At 41.4% G+C, this 24,198-nt stretch overlaps 2 protein-coding genes across 2 annotated transcripts in view; both read right to left on the reverse strand.

Annotated features, from left to right (window-relative positions):
* Positions 1–24,198, reverse strand: part of LOC112432493 (NACHT, LRR and PYD domains-containing protein 12-like) — a 773,783-nt gene that overhangs the window by 12,952 nt on the left and 736,633 nt on the right. The gene's annotated exons all lie outside the window — the stretch shown is intronic.
* Positions 3,274–9,632, reverse strand: LOC112432159 (uncharacterized). Its single transcript, XM_076877975.1, has 4 exons — positions 9,583–9,632; positions 6,892–7,027; positions 3,935–4,013; positions 3,274–3,534 (listed from the first exon to the last, which is right to left on the reverse strand). The coding sequence occupies exons 2-4, from the start codon at positions 6,999–7,001 to the stop codon at positions 3,274–3,276; spliced, it is 450 nt and encodes a 149-aa protein (XP_076734090.1). The 5' UTR covers positions 7,002–7,027; positions 9,583–9,632.

Below are 24,198 nucleotides of genomic sequence, written 5' to 3' on the forward strand. Positions count from 1 at the left end.
GCACATTTGTTTCCTGATAAAATGATGTGACAGGTAGAACAGAGTAAAGTGGTGGTGTTACAGCCTTTCTCCCCTCTGCTGCCGAGGCTGTTAGTCTCTCCCAAACTCAGCTACAGGACTTCCAAATGAATGAAAGCAGCAGAAGTGGCTTTACAAATGAAAGAGGAAGAGGAGAAGAAGAGGAGAGGGAGGCCACCCTGACCATCACTCCAGCTGAAAACATCACACTTCCATTAAAGTTGGTGAGAAAATGTTGAGCAGGATGAGCTGCTGGCTAATCTGGAGGCTGTAGCAGCAGCTCACAGTCACAGTGGATTTCCACTCATGAAAAAGCTCTGGCTGCTTCATTTCTCATCTCATATCAGAGACTTTAATGCTTCACTGAAGCTGTACTGTGATGCTTCAATATTCCAGTGAGGCCTCCATAATGATTTCAGCTGTTCTGTACACACACTGTGTGCCCTGTATGGCTCAAAGTCTCTGCAGCCTGTTTTTATCTGCTATCATCAGATCTTCATCATCCTCATTCACATCCCTCACACACTCTACAGCCTCATCAGCACTGACTTCATCTTCACTGACTGATGGAGCACAACATGAACCTGTGGAGGCTGAAACACTGTCCTGTCAAACATCTCCCCGTCACCACTCCACTTCTGTCAGCCTTTAAATGAACCCTGCTCAAGTCTGTCACTTCTGTTTGGAGCCAAAAGAGGTTAAAGATTATGCCACTACATTCTTGTCTAGAAAATATTAAAAGTGTATTTGGTGACACACAAAAAAGGCTAAAATTTAAGTATAGTTTAAGTATAGTTTAAGTATAATTTAAAATAGAAAACAAACCAATAATTGATTAAATATGTAATTAACTAATTAGAATTGTACATAAATAAATAATGAATTATTTTAAATGAAATTAACTGATAATTAATTATCAATATATTCTTTAAATTAATTATGTACATTTTTAATTAATTACTGAAATAAATGATTCATTAGTGATATATTTATTTAATACAACCATAAAATTATTGCTAGTTTACTCAAAATAAATTTAAGACATCAATATTAAAGGTTAAATTATGATAATGAATACATGAAACTATAACTGATGACGTAAGAATTTGGATTTTTTTAAGCTAAAGCGAAGGTGCTGACTCACTTGGCATGTTACTCTCAAATCCTCCCTAATAACAATAACATAATTACACTTTAGCCACAAGAGGGCAGCAGCATTAATACAAGTCACGTGTATATAAAGGTACAGTGATTATATTACAGTGATTTTGACAAAAACAAAACAGAAGTTGATGGCAGTGTGTTTTTCCATAACATACCAACCAAATTAAATATTAAAAACTTTATAACTTACAGAACTTTTTTAGAGGCTTTGACCACTGGCAGCAGCCTCAGAAGAGCCTCCTCTGAAGCAAAGTAATTCTTCAGGTCAAACACATCCAGATCTTTTTCTGATGACAGTAAGATGAAGACCAGAGCTGACCACTGAGCAGGAGACAGTTTATCTGTGGAGAGACGTCCTGATCTCAGGGACTGTTGGATCTCCTCCACTAGAGAACGATCATTCAGTTCATTCAGACAGTGAAACAGATTGATGCTTTTCTCTGCAGACAGATTCTCACTGAGCTTCTTCTTGATGTACTGAACTGCTTCTTGATTGGTCTGTGAGCTACTTCCTGTTTGTGTCATCAGGCCTTGCAAACGAGTTTGATTAGTCTTCAGACCCAAGAGAAAACGAAGGAACAAGTCCAGGTGTCCATTGGGGCTCTGTAAGGCCTTGTCCACAGCACACTGGTAGAAGTATTTCTCTGAAGATTTTCTCGTTTGAAACACCTTCCAAGTTGTTTGTTGTTCTTCCAGCAGATTGAGTCCAGAGTTGATGAAGGTCAGGTGGACATGAAGAGCAGCCAGAAACTCCTGAACACTGAGATGAACAAAGCAGAACACCTTGTCCTGGTACAGTTGTTTCTCCTCTTTAAAGATCTGTGTGAACACTCCTGAGTACACTGAGGCTGCTCTGATATCAATGCCACACTCTGTCAGGTCTGGTTCATAGAAGATCAGGTTTCCTTTCTGCAGCTGATCAAAAGCCAGTTTTCCCAGTGACTCAATCATCTTCCTGCTCTCTGGACTCCAGTGTGGATCTGTCTCAGCTCCTCCATCATATTTGATACTCTTGACTTTGGCCTGAACCACCAGGAAGTGGATGTACATCTCAGTCAGGGTGTTGGGCAGCTCTCCTCCCTCTCTGGTTTCCAGCACATCCTCCAGAACTGTAGCAGTGATCCAGCAGAAGACTGGGATGTGACACATGATGTGGAGGCTTCGAGCTTTCTTGATGTGGGAGGTGATCCTGCTGGCCTGCTCCTCATCTCTGAATCTCTTCCTGAAGTACTCCTCCTTCTGTGGGTCAGTGAACCCTCTGACCTCTGTCACCATGTCGACACACTGAGGAGGGATCTGATTGGCTGCTGCAGGTCGTGTTGTTATCCAAAGGCGAGCAGATGGGAGCAGGTTCCCTCTGATGAGGTTTGTCAGCAGCTCATCCAATGAGGTGGACTTTCTTGTTTCTGTCAGGATTTTAGTTTTGTTGAAGTCCAAATTAAGTCGACACTCATCCAGACCATCAAGTATGAACACAACCTGGAAGTCTTCAAGGCTGCAGATTCCTGATTCGTTAGTTTGATTAAAGAAGTGATGAACAAGTTCCACCAAGCTGAACTTTTCCTCTTTCAGCACATTCAGCTCTCTGAAAGTGAATGGAAATATGAACTGGATGTCCTGGTTGGCTTTGTCTTCAGCCCAGTCCAGGCTGTATTTCTGTGTTAAGACTGTCTTCCCAATGCCAGCCACTCCCTTTGTCAGCACTGTTCTGATTGGTTCGTCTCTTCCAGGTGAGGCTTTAAAGATGTCTTCTTGTCTGATTGTTGTTTCTGGTCTGTCTGGTTTCCTGGATGCTGTTTCAATCTGTCTGACCTCATGTTCATCATTGACCTCTGCAGTCCCTCCTTCTGTGATGTAGAGCTCTGTGTAGATCTGATTCAGGAGGGTTGGGCTTCCTGCTTTAGCGATGCCCTCAAACACACACTGGAACTTCTTCTTCAGTTGGGCTTTAAGTTCTCGTTTACGGAGTGAAGAAAATATTTCTGAAGGTAAGAAATTCAGAAACAAATATTATATAATAAATATCATAGCCTTTCAGTACCCTGAAAGGATGAATGTCTATTGGTCCATTTCTTGAGCTATTAGGAAAGATCAATATTCAGTCTTTAGAGAAATTCTCTTACTGCTCTGCAGATGGTCAGCCATCTCATGCTGCTTAAGTCGCCTCAAGAAGTGGAGTGTGATCTTCAGAAATGCTTCTCTGCAGCTCTTTCTTTCATCTTCATCCTCACCTTCAAACATCTCCTCATCCTCCATCTGGCTCTTTAAAGTTTCTGGGTGATCTGGACTCAGAAGCTTCTGGATCTTCTTCAGCTCGTTCTTCACAAACATGGTGATGTTGTCCTCCAGCCGCTGGAAAAGAAGACTATATGAATTACCCAGTGGTACATGGACTGGTTCTTATATAGCTCTCTTTGATACTCTGTGCACACAAAGCATTTTATACAACATGCCTCATTCAACCAAGCACATTGTTCTATGCTTAAATACTTTCTTTCACACTCTGATGGATGCATCAGAGGGCAGCTTGGGTTTAGTACGTTACCCAGTACATTTGCCAGCCAGGGTTTGATTCACAAACCTTCTGACTAGTAGCTGACCTGCTCACCTCCTGAGCTACAGTCACCCCAATCTGACTGAAATCATGGAGCCCAAACTCTGATTTATGTTGGACACACTGACAATCCTCTGGTCCACAAAGTGCAGCATAGAGGTGACTGAAAAGAACAAATGTAAACGTAGTACTACAAACCATAACCACAGAGTCCAGGTGTGTTTGATGTTGCTGTGCAGACTGACCAGTGGAAACCTCTGCTCTCTGCTGGTCCACTCTGTGGAGGAGTAATGAATAATTAGCTCATGTTGTGTCTGTCCACACACAGACACAAGCTAAAGGTCCATGAAGTGATGTTTGGATGGGTTCAGTCAATCAGATGACTGTCATGGTGAAGCTTTGCTAGTCCTGCTGATCCCACTGAGAATTAACAACTCAGTTTCCAGATGTCTGTAGTTTTCTGCTCAGTTTCTTTAGTCCCAACAGCTCTTACCATCTCCTGCATAAAGCTTTCCCTCCATGCTCAGATGCCCTGGAACAAGGTGCTCTCTTTATATCAGTGATTGGTTTAAAGTGCCAACTTGCAGTGCTCGCCAAACTTTGTGTCAGCAAAAGTAGTTCTAATGTTTCTTACATTTATTACATTTTTTACATTTTTACACACACAAACCAATGAACGCAAAAACATAAACTTTTCAGATATTTTGTTTCACAATGTTACAAAACTCAGTTCACAACTACACAGTCTGATTTACAAGTGCAAAATATTTATGACCACAGTTTGAGCCGATGTATGTCCCGAGTCTGTGGACTCAGTGGTTTTGTTTTGATTGTTCTTGTCTTTTGTTACAATTTCATTCTGATTAAGATTTTCTAGTTCTGAGGTTTTGGTTTCTGTGTTCCCTCTGTACTGTGTTAGTATTGTGTCTCTGTGTTCACTTCCTGTTTTATTTTGACAGTGCCATGTCCTATGTTAGTGTGTCTACTTTTGCTTCCCTTTGTCTGGTTATGTCCAATGAATCCTGCTGTGTCTCCCTTTTCTCATTCCCTGTGTAGAATGTTTAGCTGATTTAGAGTTTAGAAATGTGTTATCATAGAATGTAGAACTATTGTAGAGACACTGCCCTTAAAGTAATAAAGGCCTCACTGTGTTGTGAACTTAGGAGTAGATTGTAGAAGGCTTCTCCCCCACTGAGTGGAAATTCCCCAGAGGATGTTTAGGTTGGGGGTCTCAACATTTATAACTGGATAACTGTGGTCTGGAAGGGAGAGGGGTTTTATGACCTCTAGGGAGTCACCTACACCCACAGTGTTTTAACTGTCACGCACACACATCCACAGGCACACTCACTCATGTGCACACAGTCACACACGAGCACTCATATAGGCACGCGGGAACGCGCACATGTAGGCATTCATGTGCTCGTGCACATAGACACAGACACAGAGTTTGCAGCACACCGTAGGGGGGGTTTATGATGGGGTCCTTCTATAAAACTGTGTTTCACAGACAAAGGAGTGAAGATTTTGGAGAGGGACACCAGCCTCGTCTTCCCTTCTAGAAGTGCATGCTTAAATGAAGAAGAGTAAAGATAAATGAAGATGAGTAAAGATGAATAAAGATTTTGTGAAAATGACTACTGAGTCCGGTGCCATCTCTGGATGCTCGAGGAATAAAAGAACCGGGGTAAAACTGATTTCCCAACACCTGATTGCTCTTTTGTGTATATGAGCCCTTTGATTTCTCCTGCTTGTTGCTGGTTCGTCTGTGTTGTCTCTCCGTGTCTCCGTTTAAGGTTTCAGGTTAGTTTTGTAGTTTTTTCAGTAGAGGTTATCTTAGCTTCTGCACAGGCCATCTCCACTGCACTTCACCGTTTCAATAAAGCTCACTCACGTCACAGCAGTGTCGGCATCTTGGGTCCTTTATTAAATTCAACATGGCTCGCCCCGCTAGCCGTGACATAAGATGTGAAAACAATATCCAAAAAACATGAGGGACAAACAGGGAATAGTTTTAAGGTGCAGGGCCAACAAACTGAGTCTAGCCATGAACTCAGAGTTGATTGAATTAGCATTTTGAATTGGCTGATCTAAGTTACTTCAATCAAGTCTATGTTCACTTTGAGTTAAGATTATACATGATTAATGAAAAAGAAAAAAGCCATCATCAGCAACTGATTCTGATTTAGCAGGTTTTCAAATCTAAACGGTACCCATCCCTAGCTGGCTGTAGTTAAACCTTTACTTAAAAAGCATCCCTAGACCCAGCTGTCTTAGCTAATTATAGGCCGATCTCCAACCTGACAATCCTTGAAAGAGTAGTTGGGGGGAGACAATCAGAGGGGCAGTGTGATGATCTTAGCTTACAAACTACCGCAGTCAAGTCCAGAGGTGGGTAGTAACGAGTTACATTTACTCCGTTACGTTTACTTGAGTACGTACCAAAAGGTACTTTAATGGCACCCATGTTAATGTTAGCCATTTAAATATTAGCAGTTAGCTGAGGCCACAAGAAGAAGAGGCCCTAGAAGAACAATGGATGATAAGATTAGATTTTCAAGACTAGGCAGAGACGTGTTTTCCTTTACTGTCTCTTACAGAGGAGGGAGCAGATACCAGACGAGGTCACGGAGGTACGGGGAGGATTCGCAGCAGACAGCAAGACTGCCACGTCCATGTGAGAGAGCGATGGCTACGATAATCTCTGTTTTTGTCTCCCTATATAATGTTGTACAGCCCATGTGAGGGTTATCCTCTCTGTGAACCAGATGCTTGATTTCACACAGAGGTCCACCAACTGAATTTGATCAGTTATGGAACGATTTACCTCGACAGGCTCCTTCACTCGCTGCTTTTAAACCTCCTTTAAAACACACTTTTACTCCCTGACCTTTGACCCAGTGTGACATGTTGACTCACTACCTCAGACAGCTTAAAAACAGTCTTTTTGTTTTTTGGTGCTGCCTAAAAGAACCGTAAAATATCTGTCCTATATACAGTTATGTTCATATATTTTTGTACTACATCAGGAAACTCAAAAATATAGTTTTTAACATTTTAATCCTTATTTTTAAAACTGTTTTTGTCATTTTTCTTCTCCCATTGCATCAAAAATCATTATTTACACTGAATAAATGAGTCAGCAGCTCTCTTACATTGTTGCTGCAGGTTCATTACTGAACCATGGAGGTTCTCCTTTGGACCGGTCACTCCTCACAGACACACAGCTGGATGCTGCAGATCCTGCTCCATCCTCTTCCTCCATCTTCTTGATGTCAGGGTGGAGTTAGTCTGAGAGGCAAACACACACACTCAGAGGTGCTGTTGTACTGGAAGCATCACACTGACAGGTTTCTAAAGTTCTCATTGATCATTTCATGGAGTTTCTGTGGTAAACACTGTCCTGTGACGTATGTGTTATGGTGAGGGTCATGAGGGCTAACCAGCCCCACTCCTTACTCCTCATATTTCAGCCTGAAGCACAATAACAGCCTAAACCTAACCAGGAGGCTGTAACCTCAAAGGGACTTCATGGTTAGAAATAAAGGTTCAATGAAATGAAGCAGATCATAAAGACATGAGTTCCAACTTTAAAAGAAGCATCCACACGATGACGGCACAGCAGAGGAGCACTTTCTCTAACACACTGATTCAGTTCCACTGACACAAGGACACACACAGGAAGGCACACACACACAAGCCTTTATAAGAAACAACACAATCATCTGCGCTTGACTTGTCAATCCAAGTCCTTAGCCCATGAGCCCGCGGTATCAGACCACAGATATTCCCTTACTTTGAAAAAATAAAGCCAGTTTTCAGAACAGACCTGATGTTTATGCTACAGCCTGTTTACCAATATAATCAATATCAGATATCAGAGCAACAGAAACCTCGGTGATCAGGACGCTGGGACTGAGAACAGGAAGTGGCTCAAACGTCACAGTTTCATAACGTCACCCTGAACTCCACTCACCAAGGGCGTAGATTTGGCATGGACGGAAGGGACGTGTCCCCACCAATAATTTGATCTCTTCGAGTAAAGAAAACAAACCCGATAGTAAGAAAAAAACGATCTGTCAGCGTCTCATTCAGCGAGCGGAGCAGAAAAAGTTAAATTACGTTCTCTACTGGAGTCCTATGTCATGTGACAAATATGGCCAATGTGATTGGCTGAGCCTTTCAGGGAGCTCTGTTTAGTTTCAGCAGTGGCAAACCTGCGCTGCGAGGAGGAGAGGAGGACGGCAGCGCAAAGGAAGAACCTGGATATAAGAAATTGTTTTTCAAAGAAACCTGTAAGTCACTTAAAGTCAAGTTCACTCATATAATGTGTCCGTCACAATAACGTTACAGGCTATGCCGGGGTTCTCACACAGCTGAATAAACTGCTGTGTGAAAACAGCAGTTTATTCGACCATCTACGCCAGTGTCCGGTTATATTTTAGACAGCAAGGAGCAGACGGCCGAGTTTATTAAACTCCACCGAGACAGCGGGGACACTAATCAGAAGGCTCCACCGTCCAATTTCCCCAGCCGTTTACTTCCGGCCTACCCGACCTTCTGAGGATTCGGCCCACGTAGACCGCGAAGGCCGGGTCCTCAGGAGGATGCAGCCCATGAATTTGGACACAACCAATGTCTCCCAAGGTTGGCAAGTAGGTGCTAGGCTTGGTCCACATCAGTCTAAAATTGTATGTAACCACGAATAATGTGATGCCATGTCCACCAGGAGAGACTGGACAGAATAGATGTAAAACAAATATGCCAGCAGTTCATTTCAGCTAACGAGAGGAGCAGGCATGTGTTTGTTGTGTGGGCATGTAGTCCATATCTGTTGCTGTAACAGTAGTTCATGTTTAGAATTAAACATCCCAGCTCACTGATCTGATAGAGGGCAGTAGTGCCTAAAATGTTGCATAATGTTGCTGAGAGATCATTTACTTTGTGGTAATCTTAGATGAGTAGTTTTATGGACAAAACCCACCAGATCATTCAGTGTTCCCTTAGTGCTAATGTATCAGAGATGTTGGTGTACTATAACTGAAGTAATGTTGTTAAGTCCTTAAAGTCATATTCTTTTATTGTCATGACTGTATTTGAAGCTATTTTTACTTTTGTATGATACCTGATTTATATGGAATATGGCTGAAGTAAACTAAAGCCTGAAATACTTAGTCAGTCATTTGTTTAATAGTAATTTAACATTATATAATTCACATATAAAACTATGAATTGTAATTTTAAACGGTTTAAAAGCATGTAGAATAGCACATGTAGGCAAGTATATTTCTCCTCTTTTTATCAAGAAGCAAAAACAAAAAGGAAAAAATAAGAAACGGGGCAGGGGTCGATGGCTGAATCATCCGTCCCCACCAATGCCACAACCAAATCTACACCCTTGCCACTCACGGAGTTTCTGTCGCCATTGTAGTTTTTAAAGTCCCGTGATAAAGGCGGGTCTTTCTGTGAATCCGCACGCTCATTGGCTAATAGCTCGAGATTGACACATCGTTATCCAATGAGCGTGCGGGAACTTCCGACATAAAGTTGTTTCCTTTGAAAAACCAAAGTCTGATTATTTTTGCCTCCACTGACGGAGCCTGTTGTTCCCGCCACAGAGACACAGTAATGTCAGAGCGGTGTTAACACTCACCCTGCCTCAGCACAGCTCTCACTCTCCTCCTGCTCTCTCACACTAAAGGGAGGCTCAGCTAAACTCACTTCCTCTCTACTTACAGGAAACCAGCGCTCAGAGGAGCCGACCGGCCTCACATTTCACCCACAGACACGAACAGCGTGGAATTATTTTATGTCATAAGAAGAAACATATTCATGTTAACACTCACCTGCCTCAGCTCCACCTTCCTCCTCCTGCTGCTCTGAACGGAGGCTCAATACTTTCACTTTCACTGCTGCTCCCTAAACACAGAGGATGCTGGGACTTGTAGTTTTTTCCTTCTGGTGCGGTCTTCCTCTTTGTTTGTTGTGTTTGTGTTCAAGTTATTTCGATCATGTAAACATCAACAGAACACGTGAAGCCACACAGAGTTTGTATGTCGAGGTGGGTAGGAGGGTTTGAGGGTTTGGGGAGGGGTCAGAGGGAAGAGGTCTCTCAGTCTGGACAATCCACATTGATGGCATTGCATCTTTCAGCGTGTTTGTTGGTCGATTTGGATGCTCCAGGTGTGAGAGCAGCCACTCAGCCTCTGCTGCAGATGTGTGTCACAACTTCATCTAGTAGTAGGCTATGGCACTTGGCCACAGGTGGCAGCAGTGGACTGGCCTCCATTTGAGACTGCTCCAGCTGCTATGTGATAGTCCAGCTGCAAACTGAAGATCATATGCAAGGTTTGGAAATTAAACTGTACAATATAAAGCGCCTTGAGGCGACTGTTGTTGTGATTTGGCTTAGCTTTAAAACCAACCCAATCTAACTCTCCTCCACACTCAAAACCAAAGACAAACCAACTGACACATCTGAGTCCCTCACTTTCTTCAATCCACTCACTCTCACAAGCTCCACTTAGTCACACTGGCTCTGTTTATTACTAATTACTATTGTCTCCCCAGAAACACTTCCGTTTTCTTTTTTCCTATTTCAGTTGTGTTTTTTGTGCTTTTGCAGCGTTTTTGTTATTGCTGGTGTTTTCTTAAGTTGCAGTCCGTTTGGCCTCTCAGGGCCACCGTAGATAAAGGCCAAAAATAAATACATAACGTCATTTCAATCACTTTAAAGGTTTATTTGCAAGACACAAAAACAGAAAAAATGAAAAGTTACAAATGTATTGTGCATGAAACAGGATTTCAAACGTGGCTCAGATGTGTGTCACAAGTTAATCTGGCTGTAGGCTATGGCACTTGACCACAGGTGGCGCTAACTGGCTTGACTCCATTTGAGTGCACACAAAGTAAACTGCACACTTTAGTTGTGAAGCAAAAACGCTGAAATCGCAGTAATAACACGTACGAGGGGAAGGATAACGAAGACCAGATGCTCCTGATCGTTACTCTTGCTGTCCTGTGAACAGCATCGGCGTGGTGTTAATGGTTTGCTTTTGTTTTGGCGAGCGCCCCGTAAATGAGAATATGACCAGGTAAACCCGCGACATTTTTAAATAGTTTGTCGTTCAACAGCAACAAGACTGACGGAGTGTGTTTGAGGAAACCTCACAAATGTCACAGATGAAATATTTGGTGTTTATTTGCTGGTTTGTCGGTAGCAGCTCCTTCAAAGTAAGTCTACCACACATCTGTTTGACCAACGCCAGTAGATTTGGATCACCGGTCCAAACAATTTGAACGATTGTTGTTACCTTTGTGTTGAGTTTGACTGATATTTGCTGGATAGCAAATGTTTTAAAGCTATGCAACCTTTATCTGCACATAGCAGTTAAACTGTTTAGATCAATCTTTATTGATAATATACATTATTTATTTATGAATTACTGTGTACACAAGAATAAGTTAATGTATTAAGATAAACTGGCTGAAATCTTTGTATTATTCTTGTGATTTTTTTTATTGGCCCTGTTTATTTACAGGCCAGGTGACCCTTTAGGGGTTTAAAATGCCGAGTCAATGAACGGCTGGGAGCAGGAATCTTTCTTCACTGAAGCTTCCACTTCCACGGGTCTGGTAGGAAGTTGTCCAAGCCAACAAAACAAACAGACAAAAAATCCACATATCAATCACCTGGATCACCTGTTGAGAAAGAAAAAAGAGAAAACAAGCAAACAAAAGAGAGCAATATAAACAACATCACCGCGATGATCTATGTGAATATAACTGTAAATACTAAATATTGAATATTATTGTGCAGCACGTAAGATCGACAGCGCACAGTGTGCTTTGAGGTAGCAGCCAAAATGCAAGGCAAGTTTATTTATATCGCACAATTCAACAACAAGGTGATCCCAAGTTCTTTACAGAACATTAAAAAACAAAAACAGATAAAAAGCATGATTTAAACGTGACGTGCCCATGAGCTCCGCCGGCAGCCAGCTGTGCCAGAGTGACCGAGCCCCAGGCTGAGAGGCCAAAGGCACCCCACCTCCGAAGGAGCCCGAGCGAGCCCCAGGCTCCAGGCCCCGACAAGCAGTACCTGGACGCCCATCCCCGGACACAAAGAACCACCAACGCACCGATGTCTGAAGGCGTCTGCCACTGGCAGGGGGCGTGGTGGGGGGAGATAGGCCTCCATACCTTGGAGGGCCTGAGATGTCCCCAGAGAGGTGGCGTCTGATACCCGACCTGACATATGGACACAGACAAACAGGCACACACAGATACAAACATCCATTCCCACCCTCATGCTCTCATATGCACTCACTCAGCAGCAGGTAAGCGCATAGCCCCTCCTGGTACCCCTCAATGTCTTCGTGTATTTAAAATTGAGAGGTGGGCAACGGCGCCAGGGGTGAGGTTGTACACCCTGATGTGATTCTGATCTTGGAAACATTAAAGACATTCATAGCCAGACTGCTGAGTTTGTGTTTTTATTCAGTCGCCTAACAGAAGTGCAGTGAGAAACGATTTACCCCATCCTGATTTCTTAGCTATTTGCATATTTGCCACACTTACGTGTTTCAGATCGTGAAGCAAATATTTATGATAGATAAAGATGACCAGAGTCAGTATAAAATAAAGCTTTTACATGTATTGCTGGGAGGTCGGCAGCTCCCTCCACTGCTTGGCCCTCTGTGAAAAACAACTGGGATCCAGCTTCCCTGTGATGCTGAATTATATAAGCGGAAGAAAATAGATAGAAGGATGGATGATTGTATTTTGTGTACAATCGTTGAAGTGTAAAAAGGGTTGGCCCTCCGTGGTGCCCTAAGCAAAGTTTGATTTTTGGGGCCCTTTAATAGTGCCAATAATAGTGATTAATGATCACCTACTATGAATGTATTTCATTTTCTAATGTTGATGTTGTTGTAATCCACAGTGAAAAATGTCATAAAAACAGATAACAAATTTGCAACTTTCATGAAAAATGTTTTCATTAATATTTAAAAAAAAAAAAAAAAAAAAACTAAGCAAAACACCTCCCCCTGCTGGCCACACAGAGAAACAATAGATAAACCTGAGAGCTGCACAGCTGCAGCAGTGTGGTTTACGTCATTCTGTTGTCAGCCTGTTTTACACATCGGTGGTTTCTTATTGACGTGTAAAAAGATCTGAAATCGTAGTAAATTCAGCTGCTATTGTGGGCTGGGGATGATTTACACTTAACATTTTAATAACTGGGTACTGAATGTCAGAGGCCCAATGTTCCCTTTAATTTTTCACGTGTCTGAGCGAACACACAAACTCCCTGAGCGGTTCCTTGGACCACTGTGAGCGACAGCAGACGTGTGCACTGTGGTCACGCCGGCATCGAATCCATCCAAGTTTCATGGTTTATTAAAATAATCAAATTACAGCGTTTACATTTATGTTAGACTACTTTTAATGAACTGCTTCAGCCCATTTACAATGAAAATGTAAAAGAAATCTTGTTCATGACCTGTGTAGTATGTTAACACTATTGGAAGTACAAATAACTTGAACTCCAATTTCGAAAACACAACTTTTTTTTTTTTTTTATAAAGCTCTGACTTGTATTATGAGTCTGTGGTCTGGGAGAGAGTCTGTAACTCTCTGACTCCAAAATACAGAATATAATGACCAATGCTGGGAAATCAATCAATCAATCAATCAATCAATCAATCAATCAATCAATCAATCAATCAATCAATCAATCCTTATTTATAAAGCACTTTTCATACAAAAAAAGTAGCACAAAGTGCTTTACATGGTTAAAAGCAGCCCACCCCACCCCGCCCTCCAACTAACCCCCCACACTCTCATTAACATAAACAATCATGAATACACACATATCCCCCCCCCCCAGCCAGGCTGAGAGGACCCCCCCGAGCCCCAGCAGCCACGGCCGATCACAGCCCCGGTGCAGAGAGCCCCCTCCTAGGAAACACTGGAGATATGACACAATAGGACATATAAAGTAAATAAAGTAAATAATAAAGATAAAGTAAATAAGAACGGGTTACAATATAAATATAAATAGAGTAAGGAGATAAAAAATGAGTAAGAATAAAATCAAAATCAATAAATATTAGGTAAAACCTAAATTAATAAATAGAATAACAGGATAGAATAAATAAGCATAAAATAAATAAACGTTAGGTGAAAGCTAAATTAAAAAGGTGGGTCTTGAGCCTGTTCTTAAAAACATGTACGTTCTCTGCGGCCCTGAGCTCCTCCGGCAGGCTGTTCCACAGACGAGGACCATACCACTGAAAAGCTGCCTCTCCGTGAGTATGTCCTGACTTTGGGAACAGTCAAAAGGCCAGTGCCAGAGGACCTCAAGGGCCGCGAGGGTTCATATGGTAAAAGCAGATCTGAGAGATAAGAAGGCCCAAATCAAATTCAAATTCAAATTTTATTTGTCACGTACACAGTCGTACACAGTCGTACACCGTACGATATGCAGTGAAATGCTTGGACAACTGCTCGTGACCTAAAGAAAAAAAAGAGAAAAAGGAAAAGGCTATGAATAAGATAGGAAATAAATATGAAAAATTAAAAAGGGTAAATTTAACCAGGAAGGAAGAAAATATAAATTAAGGTTAAAAATGAAATAACTGTACAACACAAATTAGAATGAAGGGTAAATTTAACTGGGAAAGAATAAGATAAAATATATAAATTAAAGTTGAAAATAAAATAACTGTACAACAAAATACACAATATAGAACTATATAAGAATGTATGAAGAAATATAAATAAATAAATATATACACAATAACAGCAGCTGTACAAGTATTAACTGGAAATGAAGAATATAGTGACCAGTGTTGTGCAATCCACATTATGTCTTGTGCAGTGCAAATATGCTTAAAGTGATTTAAGTGATAACAATGTCCAGAATGTCCAGTGTGTGTGTAAGAACTATATGTGTGGGTCAATACTGTGTGGTGGTGTGATTGAGAGACCGTATCGCCTGCGGGAAGAAGCTCCTCCTCAGTCTCTCTGTGTTGGTCTTCAGGGAGCGGAATCGCTTTCCTGACCTCAGCAGAGAGAACAGTCCGTTGTTGGGATGGCTGAGGTCCTTCACGATCTTCCTGGCCTTGGTCCAGCACCGCCTGCTGTAGATTGAGTGCAGGTCAGGGAGCTCGGAGCGGATGGTGCGCTCAGCTGACCGCACAACCCTCTGTAGAGCTCGTCTGTCCTGCATGGTGCTGTTCCCGAACCAGGTTAAGATGTTTCCCGTCAGGATGCTCTCTATGGTGCACGAGTAAAAGTTCCTGAGCACCTTGGAGGGCAGTTGGAAGTCTCTCAAGCGTCTGAGGTGGTAGAGACGCTGACGGGCCTTTTTCACCACGGTGTTGATGTGACAGGTCCTGCGTGATGTGAACTCCGAGGTATTTGAAGCTGTCCACTCTCTCCACTGGGCACTCGTTGATGACGGGGGTCTGGTAGTTCCTCTCCTGCTTAGTGCTGAAGTCCACTCTCAGCTCCTTTGTCTTACTGACGTTTAGAAGGAGGTTGTTCCTCTGGCACCAGTTCTCCAGATTCCTAATCTCCTTCAGGTAGGCCGTCTCGTTGTTATCAGAGATCAAGCCCACCACGACGGTGTCGTCAGCAAACTTGATGATGGTGGTGGAGCTGGTAGTGGCCACGCAGTCATGTGTGTACAGAGAGTACAGCAGGGGGCTCAGAACACACCCCTGGGGCACTCCAGTGCTGAGAGTGGTGGAGGCTGAGACATGTCCGCCCATCCTTACTGCCTGTGGTCTGCCAGTTAGGAAGTTGGAGATCCACTGACACATAGATGAGCTGAGTCCCAGATGCTCCAGCTTGGTGGTGAGTGTGGAGGGAATTATGGTATTAAATGCAGAGCTGTAGTCGATGAAGAGCATTTTAACATAATTCCCCCTTCTAGTGTCCAAGTGAGTGAGTGATGTGTGGAGGAGATGAGAGATGGCATCGTCTGTGGAACGATTTGGACGGTAAGCAAACTGTAGCGGGTCCAGTGTGTCTGGTAGTGAAGAAATGATGAAGTCTCTGACCAGGCGTTCAAAGCACTTCATCACTACTGAGGTGAAGGCTACAGGGCGATAGTCATTGAGAGAAGCAGACCATTAAGACATTTAAAAACCAATAAAAGAACTTTAAAATCGATCCTGAAACACACGGGGAGCCAATGCAGCGATTCTAAAACCGGTGTGCTGTGGGCCCGCCCTCTGGTCTTCGTCAGCACACGAGCTGCAGTTTTGTAAAAGTTGTAAGGGTGATATATTCTTTTTGGGGAGACCAGAGAGCAGGGCGTTACAGTAATCAATGCGACTGGTAATAAAAGCATGCATCAACATATATAGCTTAATTTTTTTAATATTTTGTACACAATAACAGAATAATTTCAGAAAAACACAAAATGACTGGTGTCAATATTATTTGCCCCACAAAAAAGGTCGAATATAAAACAATATTGCAAATATTGCACAGTTGAAAAAAAAAGCACTACAGCTCAGTTGTTCCCACCATCCTTTGTCCTCCTGTTTCCCCTCCCTCTCCCTTCCAACGACGAGTTTGATGGTGTTACGGATTCAAATATTGGGGATGGATACAAGAGGAAAAACCACAATAACAACACTGGTCCGACCGGGTTGAGTCAAACGATGATTTTAATGATCACACTCGTGGGAGATGGACACCGTACGCAGACAGCATCAGATCTCAAAATGGTGGAGCATTGATCAAACTCTTATAGCCTCTGGTGCCCCCACCTTATCATAAAAGCCTAAACATTCACATGCTTTCTCTCACACGGCGCCTAAGCTACGACCTTGGCTCCCTGTTTATCTGCTCCTGCTGAGATGGGGCAGAAAACTCCAGCATGTTCTGTTCTCTTCTAATCAGACAAATAAGGCGATGACTTTCTGCGAACAGTATTTCTTATAACTCAGCAGTATAATGCATCATAAAACAATATCATTCATTCACAATGAATCAGCAGTCTAATGTAATGCAAATCAGTTTAACAAATGCAATAGTTATCACCTTCTTCTAATTCAGGAGAATAATGCAAACTAAAACTACATAATAATTCACAATCTTTAATTAGGGGCATTACATGGCATAAAATAATATTATAATCCCACACTCCCCCTGTTGAGCTCTTTAGAAGAAAGAGCTCACCTACACCCTGTAATCCAGTGTTGCCGGGTTCATTTCTTCTCACTCCTGAGGTCCTTTGTCCCCCTGTTGGGCGAACCATATGTGAGATGACCTCTGTGTTTGCGCAGGTCAGATGCAAGAAAAACTATTATTACAACAACAATAGTAGGTACAGATGACACTCCCATCACTCCCCAGTTCTCCCACAGCTTTATTTTGGTGCTACCTTATACCCTTCAGACGTACTCAGACTAGAACCTCTGTCTGAGGAGCTTTTAGCCTTTATTTTATTGCTGCAGCTACCAGTGTCTTCCAGTTGGGTGATCCTCTGCTCTTCTTTCTTCAACCTCAGGGGTTAGACAACCCTTCAGTCGTGGCACAGATCAGGGGATTATTCTGCCCCGATTTCAAACAATGATCTGTGTATTCTCGGGTCACAGCTGTGTTCCCCAGAGAAAGGAACAGGAACGTGTCCCCCTTTTGACCAAGAGCTTCTCGAACCTCGTTGGTCTGGTGTTCCTGGATTTTCGTCAACCCATTCATGGTTATTGCTGTGTTTATGGGATCCATCCTTTTGAGGTGACTAGCTGGGGCCCAAAATGCCATGACACTCGAACCCAGTTGGTGTCTCGGCAGTCTCTGTGCCTGTCTCTGCGGCGAAGGATTCCCGTATCTCCGTGACCACGTCTGGTGTCTGTTCCTGTTTCTGTAAGAGACAGAAAACCAAAACACCTCTCTGTCTAGCTCTAATAATCTAATGTTGTTATCCAATGTTCCTCTAGTGATTCAAAATCAGTTTAGCACATCATGTTCAGGACCTCCTGACCAGTAACTTATTCTAATCACAATTTATGTGTGTGTAAGCGTGTTTGCATTTAGCCCTCTGCACTCAAAGTCAATACCTGCAATATATCAGTCCGGACCATCACGCCGATCGAAGCTTATGACCTTCAAAAGACCGAGTGCCAACTCATTATAAGCACATTTGCAAGGTGTGTAAGAAAATTATTAACACCACTCATTTTAATAAAAGACATCAAAAACAAATTAGCCATTCTTAATTCTAACCTTTGCCCCCCCTTTTCACAAAAATCATGTGTTTCCTTCCGCCTAACGTCCCACGGTTTCCTCTCCAGTGTGGTACTCAGCTTCTCATGAACACAGGCATTTTATCTTCTAAACGCTATTCAGTTCATTTCAATGATTATTGCTTAAACATGGAAATAATGATTTATGCTTCTCACTGGTTCTCTAAAAAGTCTGGAAACCTTTTGGGTCATTATTAGCTTAAGCTTTACCATACCTAAGTTATTAAAACACAAATGAAGTCATAAAAATGTTCATATAACCCTTGTTTGATGTTAAAACTCAACTTCCCCCCTTTTTGACACATTCCCATGTGTCAATCCAACGGAGCTAGAAAATTAAAAGAAAAGGTTAGTGACCTCATATCTCAGAAAGTATGAGACTTTCTCCTATCCAGTGTCGTTGCTCCAGTCCTGTCAGCCTGTGTTAGGGAATGAAATCAATTTAATTGTCATGTTAGATCTGTTCAACTCGTGGCTCCGCCCAGAATTGCCAAGAAACAAAACCTGTAATAATATGAACTTCACTTCAATATGAACTTGTTGACTACTTTTGACACAGCAAAGGAACATGCTCTCCTTCTGGAGGACAGGCACTGACTCCCAATTATCTCCTGGAGCCAACTGTCCCTTATGGAGACACAACATTGCAGCTACAAGGTTTTGCAGATTGTTAAGTTGATCTGTGTGTAATGCTCTGAATCAGGTATGTAATATTAAATGAATGTTGTTTAATCAACTGCCACTACTTAAAACTTAGCAAAAGATATAACTGCATAAAAGATCACAAAGAATAACATGATATCAGTGTTATGTAAGCGCGTGCGGCCTTCCATGCTCGAAGTCACTCCTCTCCATAGATCAGCCAGACATCGCGCTGACTGTAGCTTTTAACCCTTATTAACTCGAGCACAACTCTATAATGAGCAACAAACTGCAATATGTATAAAGATGATCATGGTTACACCTGCAATGAAAGATCACATGATTATCCTGACACCTGTGAATAGAAGATTAACCTGAGGTTATAACAATCACTGGAACACAAATGTTAGTACAATGTCAAAAGCTTCAATAAATGTTTAATGCAATGCTTGTTATATGATTCTGATGTAACAATAATGCTGATGCTAAAATAACAGTAAAACACCCCCTTTTATCCCGCTTATAAACTTGACACATAAACGTTTATAAATGCCTCTTTTAAATTTTATTTCCCCCTGTTTTCCCCTCACTGACCACAGCAGGGGAATCTTAGTTTTGATTCAGCCATGAATCCAGCTCACCTGATTCATCACTGAGCCCCACCGTCACTGGCGTCTGACAGGGTGGCGCTGCATACTCTTCCTTTAATGTCACTATTTTCAACCTGTTGATTAGAGTGCTTAAACATGAAGTCGACTACGTCCACAACAAGTCAATACAGCTGTAAATGTGGCCAATTATCAATCTATTACCAATCAATAACAACAGATAGCTTTTATTTTATGCATGCTTTCAGTCAACCACTCACCCAGAGGATCTCCAATCCCAGAAAATTCCTTCTCCTCATTTAATGAGTCTGTCCTCCTTCCATGGCCTGGTAACTGGTCCATCCAGAGCCATATGATCTCAAATATACATACAACAAGCCAAACCACACCTTGGTCACACCAACCCTTTTCCGCCCTGAAGATGTTCAACGCCATCTTAGTCTGGACTGTCAAAGGCGACTTTAACGCTGACTGTTCCGACAATCCATTTTATAACGTTTCCTTGTCAGATTTGCGAATCTCTGCACCAGGGTTTTAATCGTTTTGCCATTTTCATTATTTTTTATTTTTTATTTAGTTTCGACTCCAGATTTTCAATTTCTTACCAGTTGTAATTAGTTTTTACCAATTGTTTGCTAGTTTAGTCTAGTTTTTATTTTCTGAAAATCCTTAGTTTCGGTTTAGTTTTGATTAGTTTCAGTTATAGTTTTAGTTGTGTTTTACAAAAATTAAGTGTAACCAAATCCTAGCTCCATCCTATCAGTCATGCTCTTCTGCTTATCCTTGGGTATTGAGACTATTAACTCTTGCAGCACCGGGTGCTCCTAATTTTGGTTCAAATGAATTGATAAACTTTTTGAAGGCGATTGACTCACACAGTTATGTAGATGTCCCAGTCCTGTTGTCTCGGGATGCATCACGCTGCCTTATCTGGGGTTAGCTGTTTTCTGGGTACGCGGGTTGAGTGGGGGAGCTCTTCAAGGAGGGGGAGTGTGCTCCCCCTGATGAGCTCTTCAAGGTAAGCTAGGTTAGCCTTCTTGTGTGAGCTTTTCAAGTGCACTTCAAGGTTTGTGGGATTTTTCGTGTTATAAATGTCCCTCATAACCCCCTGATGACCCAGTAATTCATTTTTGCGCACTGTAGTACACAATTAGTTTTTGCTTGTAGCTGTCATACTCTACTTGCCACTCCTCTAAGTCCTGATGTTTCTTAGAGAGGACAACAGTACCTTTAAAATTATATCACATGTGTGGGGGTGTGGCCTTGCCAATTGTTTTTTCCCACCTATTCAAAATGGCTGGCATGCCCACAAGCACATTTTATAGAAGAAAGGAAGGTAAGCTTGATATTTACATTTAAAATGTTTTGTTAAACTCAGATTTTGATTAATTTTCAAAAATAAACATCTAGTAAATAATTTGAGGGGTCTTTAAGAATTAAGCTTATTGAGTTTCACAGAGGAAATGACTAATTTATTAATGTGTACCCTAGTACACGTCGGGACTTTGTACTTATATTTATTTCACTTTTTCCTAGTAGACAACTCTTTGACAAAGGCAGAGAGAATTCTTAACAGAATAATTGAGCGAGATTCAAACATAGATTCTTCAGAAGATGAGAGTCATGTGAGCCAGATAGGAGAGGGTGAGAACCCAGGAGGAGCCACACAAAGATTATCGAGATGCAGTGGCAGATGTAATAGAGAAAAACACAGGGCCACCTGAAATCTGTCGTCCTATCTGGTCCAAAACCAACATGTAGGAGAATCTGGAATTTTTGATTTTGAGTTAAAAATAAAATATGGGTAAAATGCAGAAATGATTTCCAGTAAAGTAAAAAATAAGAGTCGCAATTATAGCTGAATCCATGACACCTGATTGTTTCTACAAGATCCCGTCGTTGCTAAAAGTTATCAGTGATCTCAATGTGCGAAAAGAACTCCCAGTGTCTGGAGTTCAAGCTCCTCTTGGCTGAGAAACCTGGGACAAACATGTGAACAAGACCTGAGTAATACCAGTAATGAAGAGTTGTCTCCAAAAATCAAGAAAAGAAAGCCCCCATCAGATGAGAGTGTAACAAAATATGGTTCACTCCACTTGCCTGAAATGGTTAACAGTCCAAGGCATTTCAGTTGTAGAATGGTTGGGTGCAACAGTAAAACATATGTGAGATGTGGGAAGTGCCAAATGTTCCTTTGTGTCTCCAAATAAAATCACAGTACTTCCTTAGATATCATAAATGAATTGACTTTTGTGAAGTAGAAAGCCCAGTGCAATCACTTGTTCCTGAACCAATGGCTTACAGCTAGTGAAGTGTCAGTGACTTCTAAGTTGGTCCCTGATCTACATTTTTATTATTATATTGTTATATAAATAAGTTTTAATATCCTGCTTACAAAAATTTCAGTGGAGCTTTTAATTTTCTTAAATGGCTTTTGAATTTTGTTAGTTTCACATTCATGATCAATAAACTCCCCTTGTGCACTGTAGTGCACATGTTGTAAAATTTAAATAAAGTTAGGTAAAAACAATTTTGTTTTTGTAGTGTGGTTTTTTTTTTTTTTTACCGTCCCAACACTTGATTTATCTGAAAAAAAATCAAAATACTTTTTTCTTCCTCCCTGGGTCTCAGGAGGACATTGTGTCTCTTTCCACTACAAGACTCTTGCTATATCTAAAAAACAGTCCTATTCAAAGTAATCCTAAATTGGACTCTGGCGCTGTCTCCCGACTTTTCCTGACATGATTCTGCGCGTGGACGGAGCAGCAACACAGACGACTCGACTAACTTACTGCCTTGACTTCTATTGTAGGGCACGCACACATCAATGAAACTAAACACATTTTGCTATAAATCCAGTTAATTTTAGTTAGTTTTGTGAACTTTCATTACAGTTTTAGTTAGTTTTCCTTTTTTGTTTTGATTTTATTTCCGTTAACGCAAATGTTTTTCCACTTCTAGTTTTCGTTATTTCATTTGTTTTCTTTAATAATAATAACCTCGCTCTGCACACTGGAATAAACATAATCGACCTGATCAACATTTTGCTGCGTATCAATTCACCATCTTATCGATTCAAGTGCTCCATCCTTATGTGGTTTGTGACATTATGTTTATCTAGACCTCCACTCTGTCTCTAAATGTTTGAAGAATTTTTCAAGTTCGGGGTCAAACTTTGAGAATTTGACCATAAGTGAAAGTTATGGCGTTATCACCCCCTTTGGGGCTTACCTTTCCCAGTTTTGATGATGTTCCTCCCCATTCTCTATTCTTTGCAAGTACCCCCTTTTCGGTGGCGAGAAACTGTTGGTGTGGTCAAGCGGGTGCTGTAAAAACAAAAGCTCAGGACAGAACAGTTATCAGTCATGTACTTCATACAAAATTAGCATATATGGAACTTCATATTGATCCTCTGAGTGTAATGGTACATTTTAATTTGAACTTCTCAAAGCTAAACACAATATTTTCCTTTATTTTGCTCTTGTTCTTGTGCAGCACCACCCCTCAGCACATGCCCCTGTCGGTTCTATCTTACTTTTAAATTGCTGACTATTTCAAGAAAGCACCCAAAAGGCGGGGACCAGTGTTTATCATTACATATCTCTATTTTGAGTGTGACAAATCTATCATTCCCCTGTTATTCATAGACCTCAGTGGAGGGTTTTTTTTTTTTTTTTACCTCTATAAAAGTTGATTGACTCTTTACAGTGACCCGCTATGGTTAATAATAACATGCTCAGTCATGAGTGGAATCAAACCTTTTCTTCACTTTAGCATTTAACATTCCCAACCATTTTATAATGATACATTAATTGAAACACAGCTACTAAAACACAATTTTCTTAATGTAAACATCAGTTACTCAAAATTAGCAACCAAAGGGTTCAGTCTGCAGTTCACACTGCTGTGAAGCTACAGATTCCCCCTTTAGTCTCTGTCAACCTTCTGTCCTTGCAAAAACAAAACAAAGCAAGACAAAAAAACCACCCTTCTTTTACAGGCTGGGTGAATTGTTTGTGGACATTCACTAATCCTAAAGTCAGTACTGTTTTTGTCTCAGTATCCAGTCAGTTAAAACTTTTAGTCGTCAGTCCGTCACAGTCCAGTCACATGCATACATCCACACACATTCATACCAGAAGTTGCTGATAATGGAGCCTCCATCACCAGCAAGATGACGTCATCATTTTGAAGGAAACAGTTCCTTGTTTGTTTGTTTGTTTGTTTTTTTCCTTTGGAACTGGATTGACTCGCTACAATCCTTTTAGGCTCAGGACTTCTCATTTGATCAGTGTCCCATATAAGTGAATTTCTCCCAAGCCCATTATAATCATGGAGAAAAATACTTTGCGACTGTTTTCAGTAAGAATATTTTATAGCGCTTTAAAGTTCAATCTCTCAGGCCTGGATTAAAGAGCTGATTTGTTAAATCAGGAACTCACAAAATACCAAAATATCACCACCGGTGGATCACACCTCTCAGATGTTCTTATTTCAGTGCACTGTAACAAAAGCAAAAACAAACGTAACCAATAAAACATTCATATAATAACAAATACTGGGGCCCATTGCAAACATGTCCAAGCATAAAACCATCTTTCTCTCTCTTAGAGAAAGAGAACAATCCAAACCTCACTGATAGAATCAACCTAGTGTCAAACAAAACCCAAAGATCAACCAAAGCTCCACCAGAAAGTTTTTCTCCCTCCCGGGACAATATTGTGTAAGCATACAGGTACCGTAACTCCTTTTTGCCCTGACAAAAACATGTTGGATTAACTTAACTCAATAGTGGACACTGGTTGCACACAAATGTTTTGCTTTGGCAGAAACGTAAACAACTGAGTTAAATCAACACAACCTTTTCATATTTTCTCCGAAATAAAACTCCCACCGTTAATTCATCATTTTCACTCTGTACCACTGCTCCTTATCAGGCTGTGTG

Source organism: Maylandia zebra, linkage group LG3 (assembly GCF_041146795.1).
Source record: "Maylandia zebra isolate NMK-2024a linkage group LG3, Mzebra_GT3a, whole genome shotgun sequence".
NCBI classification, from domain to species: domain Eukaryota; kingdom Metazoa; phylum Chordata; class Actinopteri; order Cichliformes; family Cichlidae; genus Maylandia; species Maylandia zebra.

Bases quoted from the DNA above. Each gene is read 5' to 3' on its own strand.
- LOC112432159 (XM_076877975.1), bottom strand. From the start codon at position 7,001: ATGGAGGAAGAGGATGGAGCAGGATCTGCAGCATCCAGCTGTGTGTCT. The intron at 4,014-6,891 runs GTAAGAGAGCTG...ACTCCTCCACAG, and splicing joins AATGAACCTGCAGCAACAAT to AGTGGACCAGCAGAGAGCAG. The intron at 3,535-3,934 runs GTTTGTAGTACT...CTTCTTTTCCAG, and splicing joins ACCTGGACTCTGTGGTTATG to CGGCTGGAGGACAACATCAC.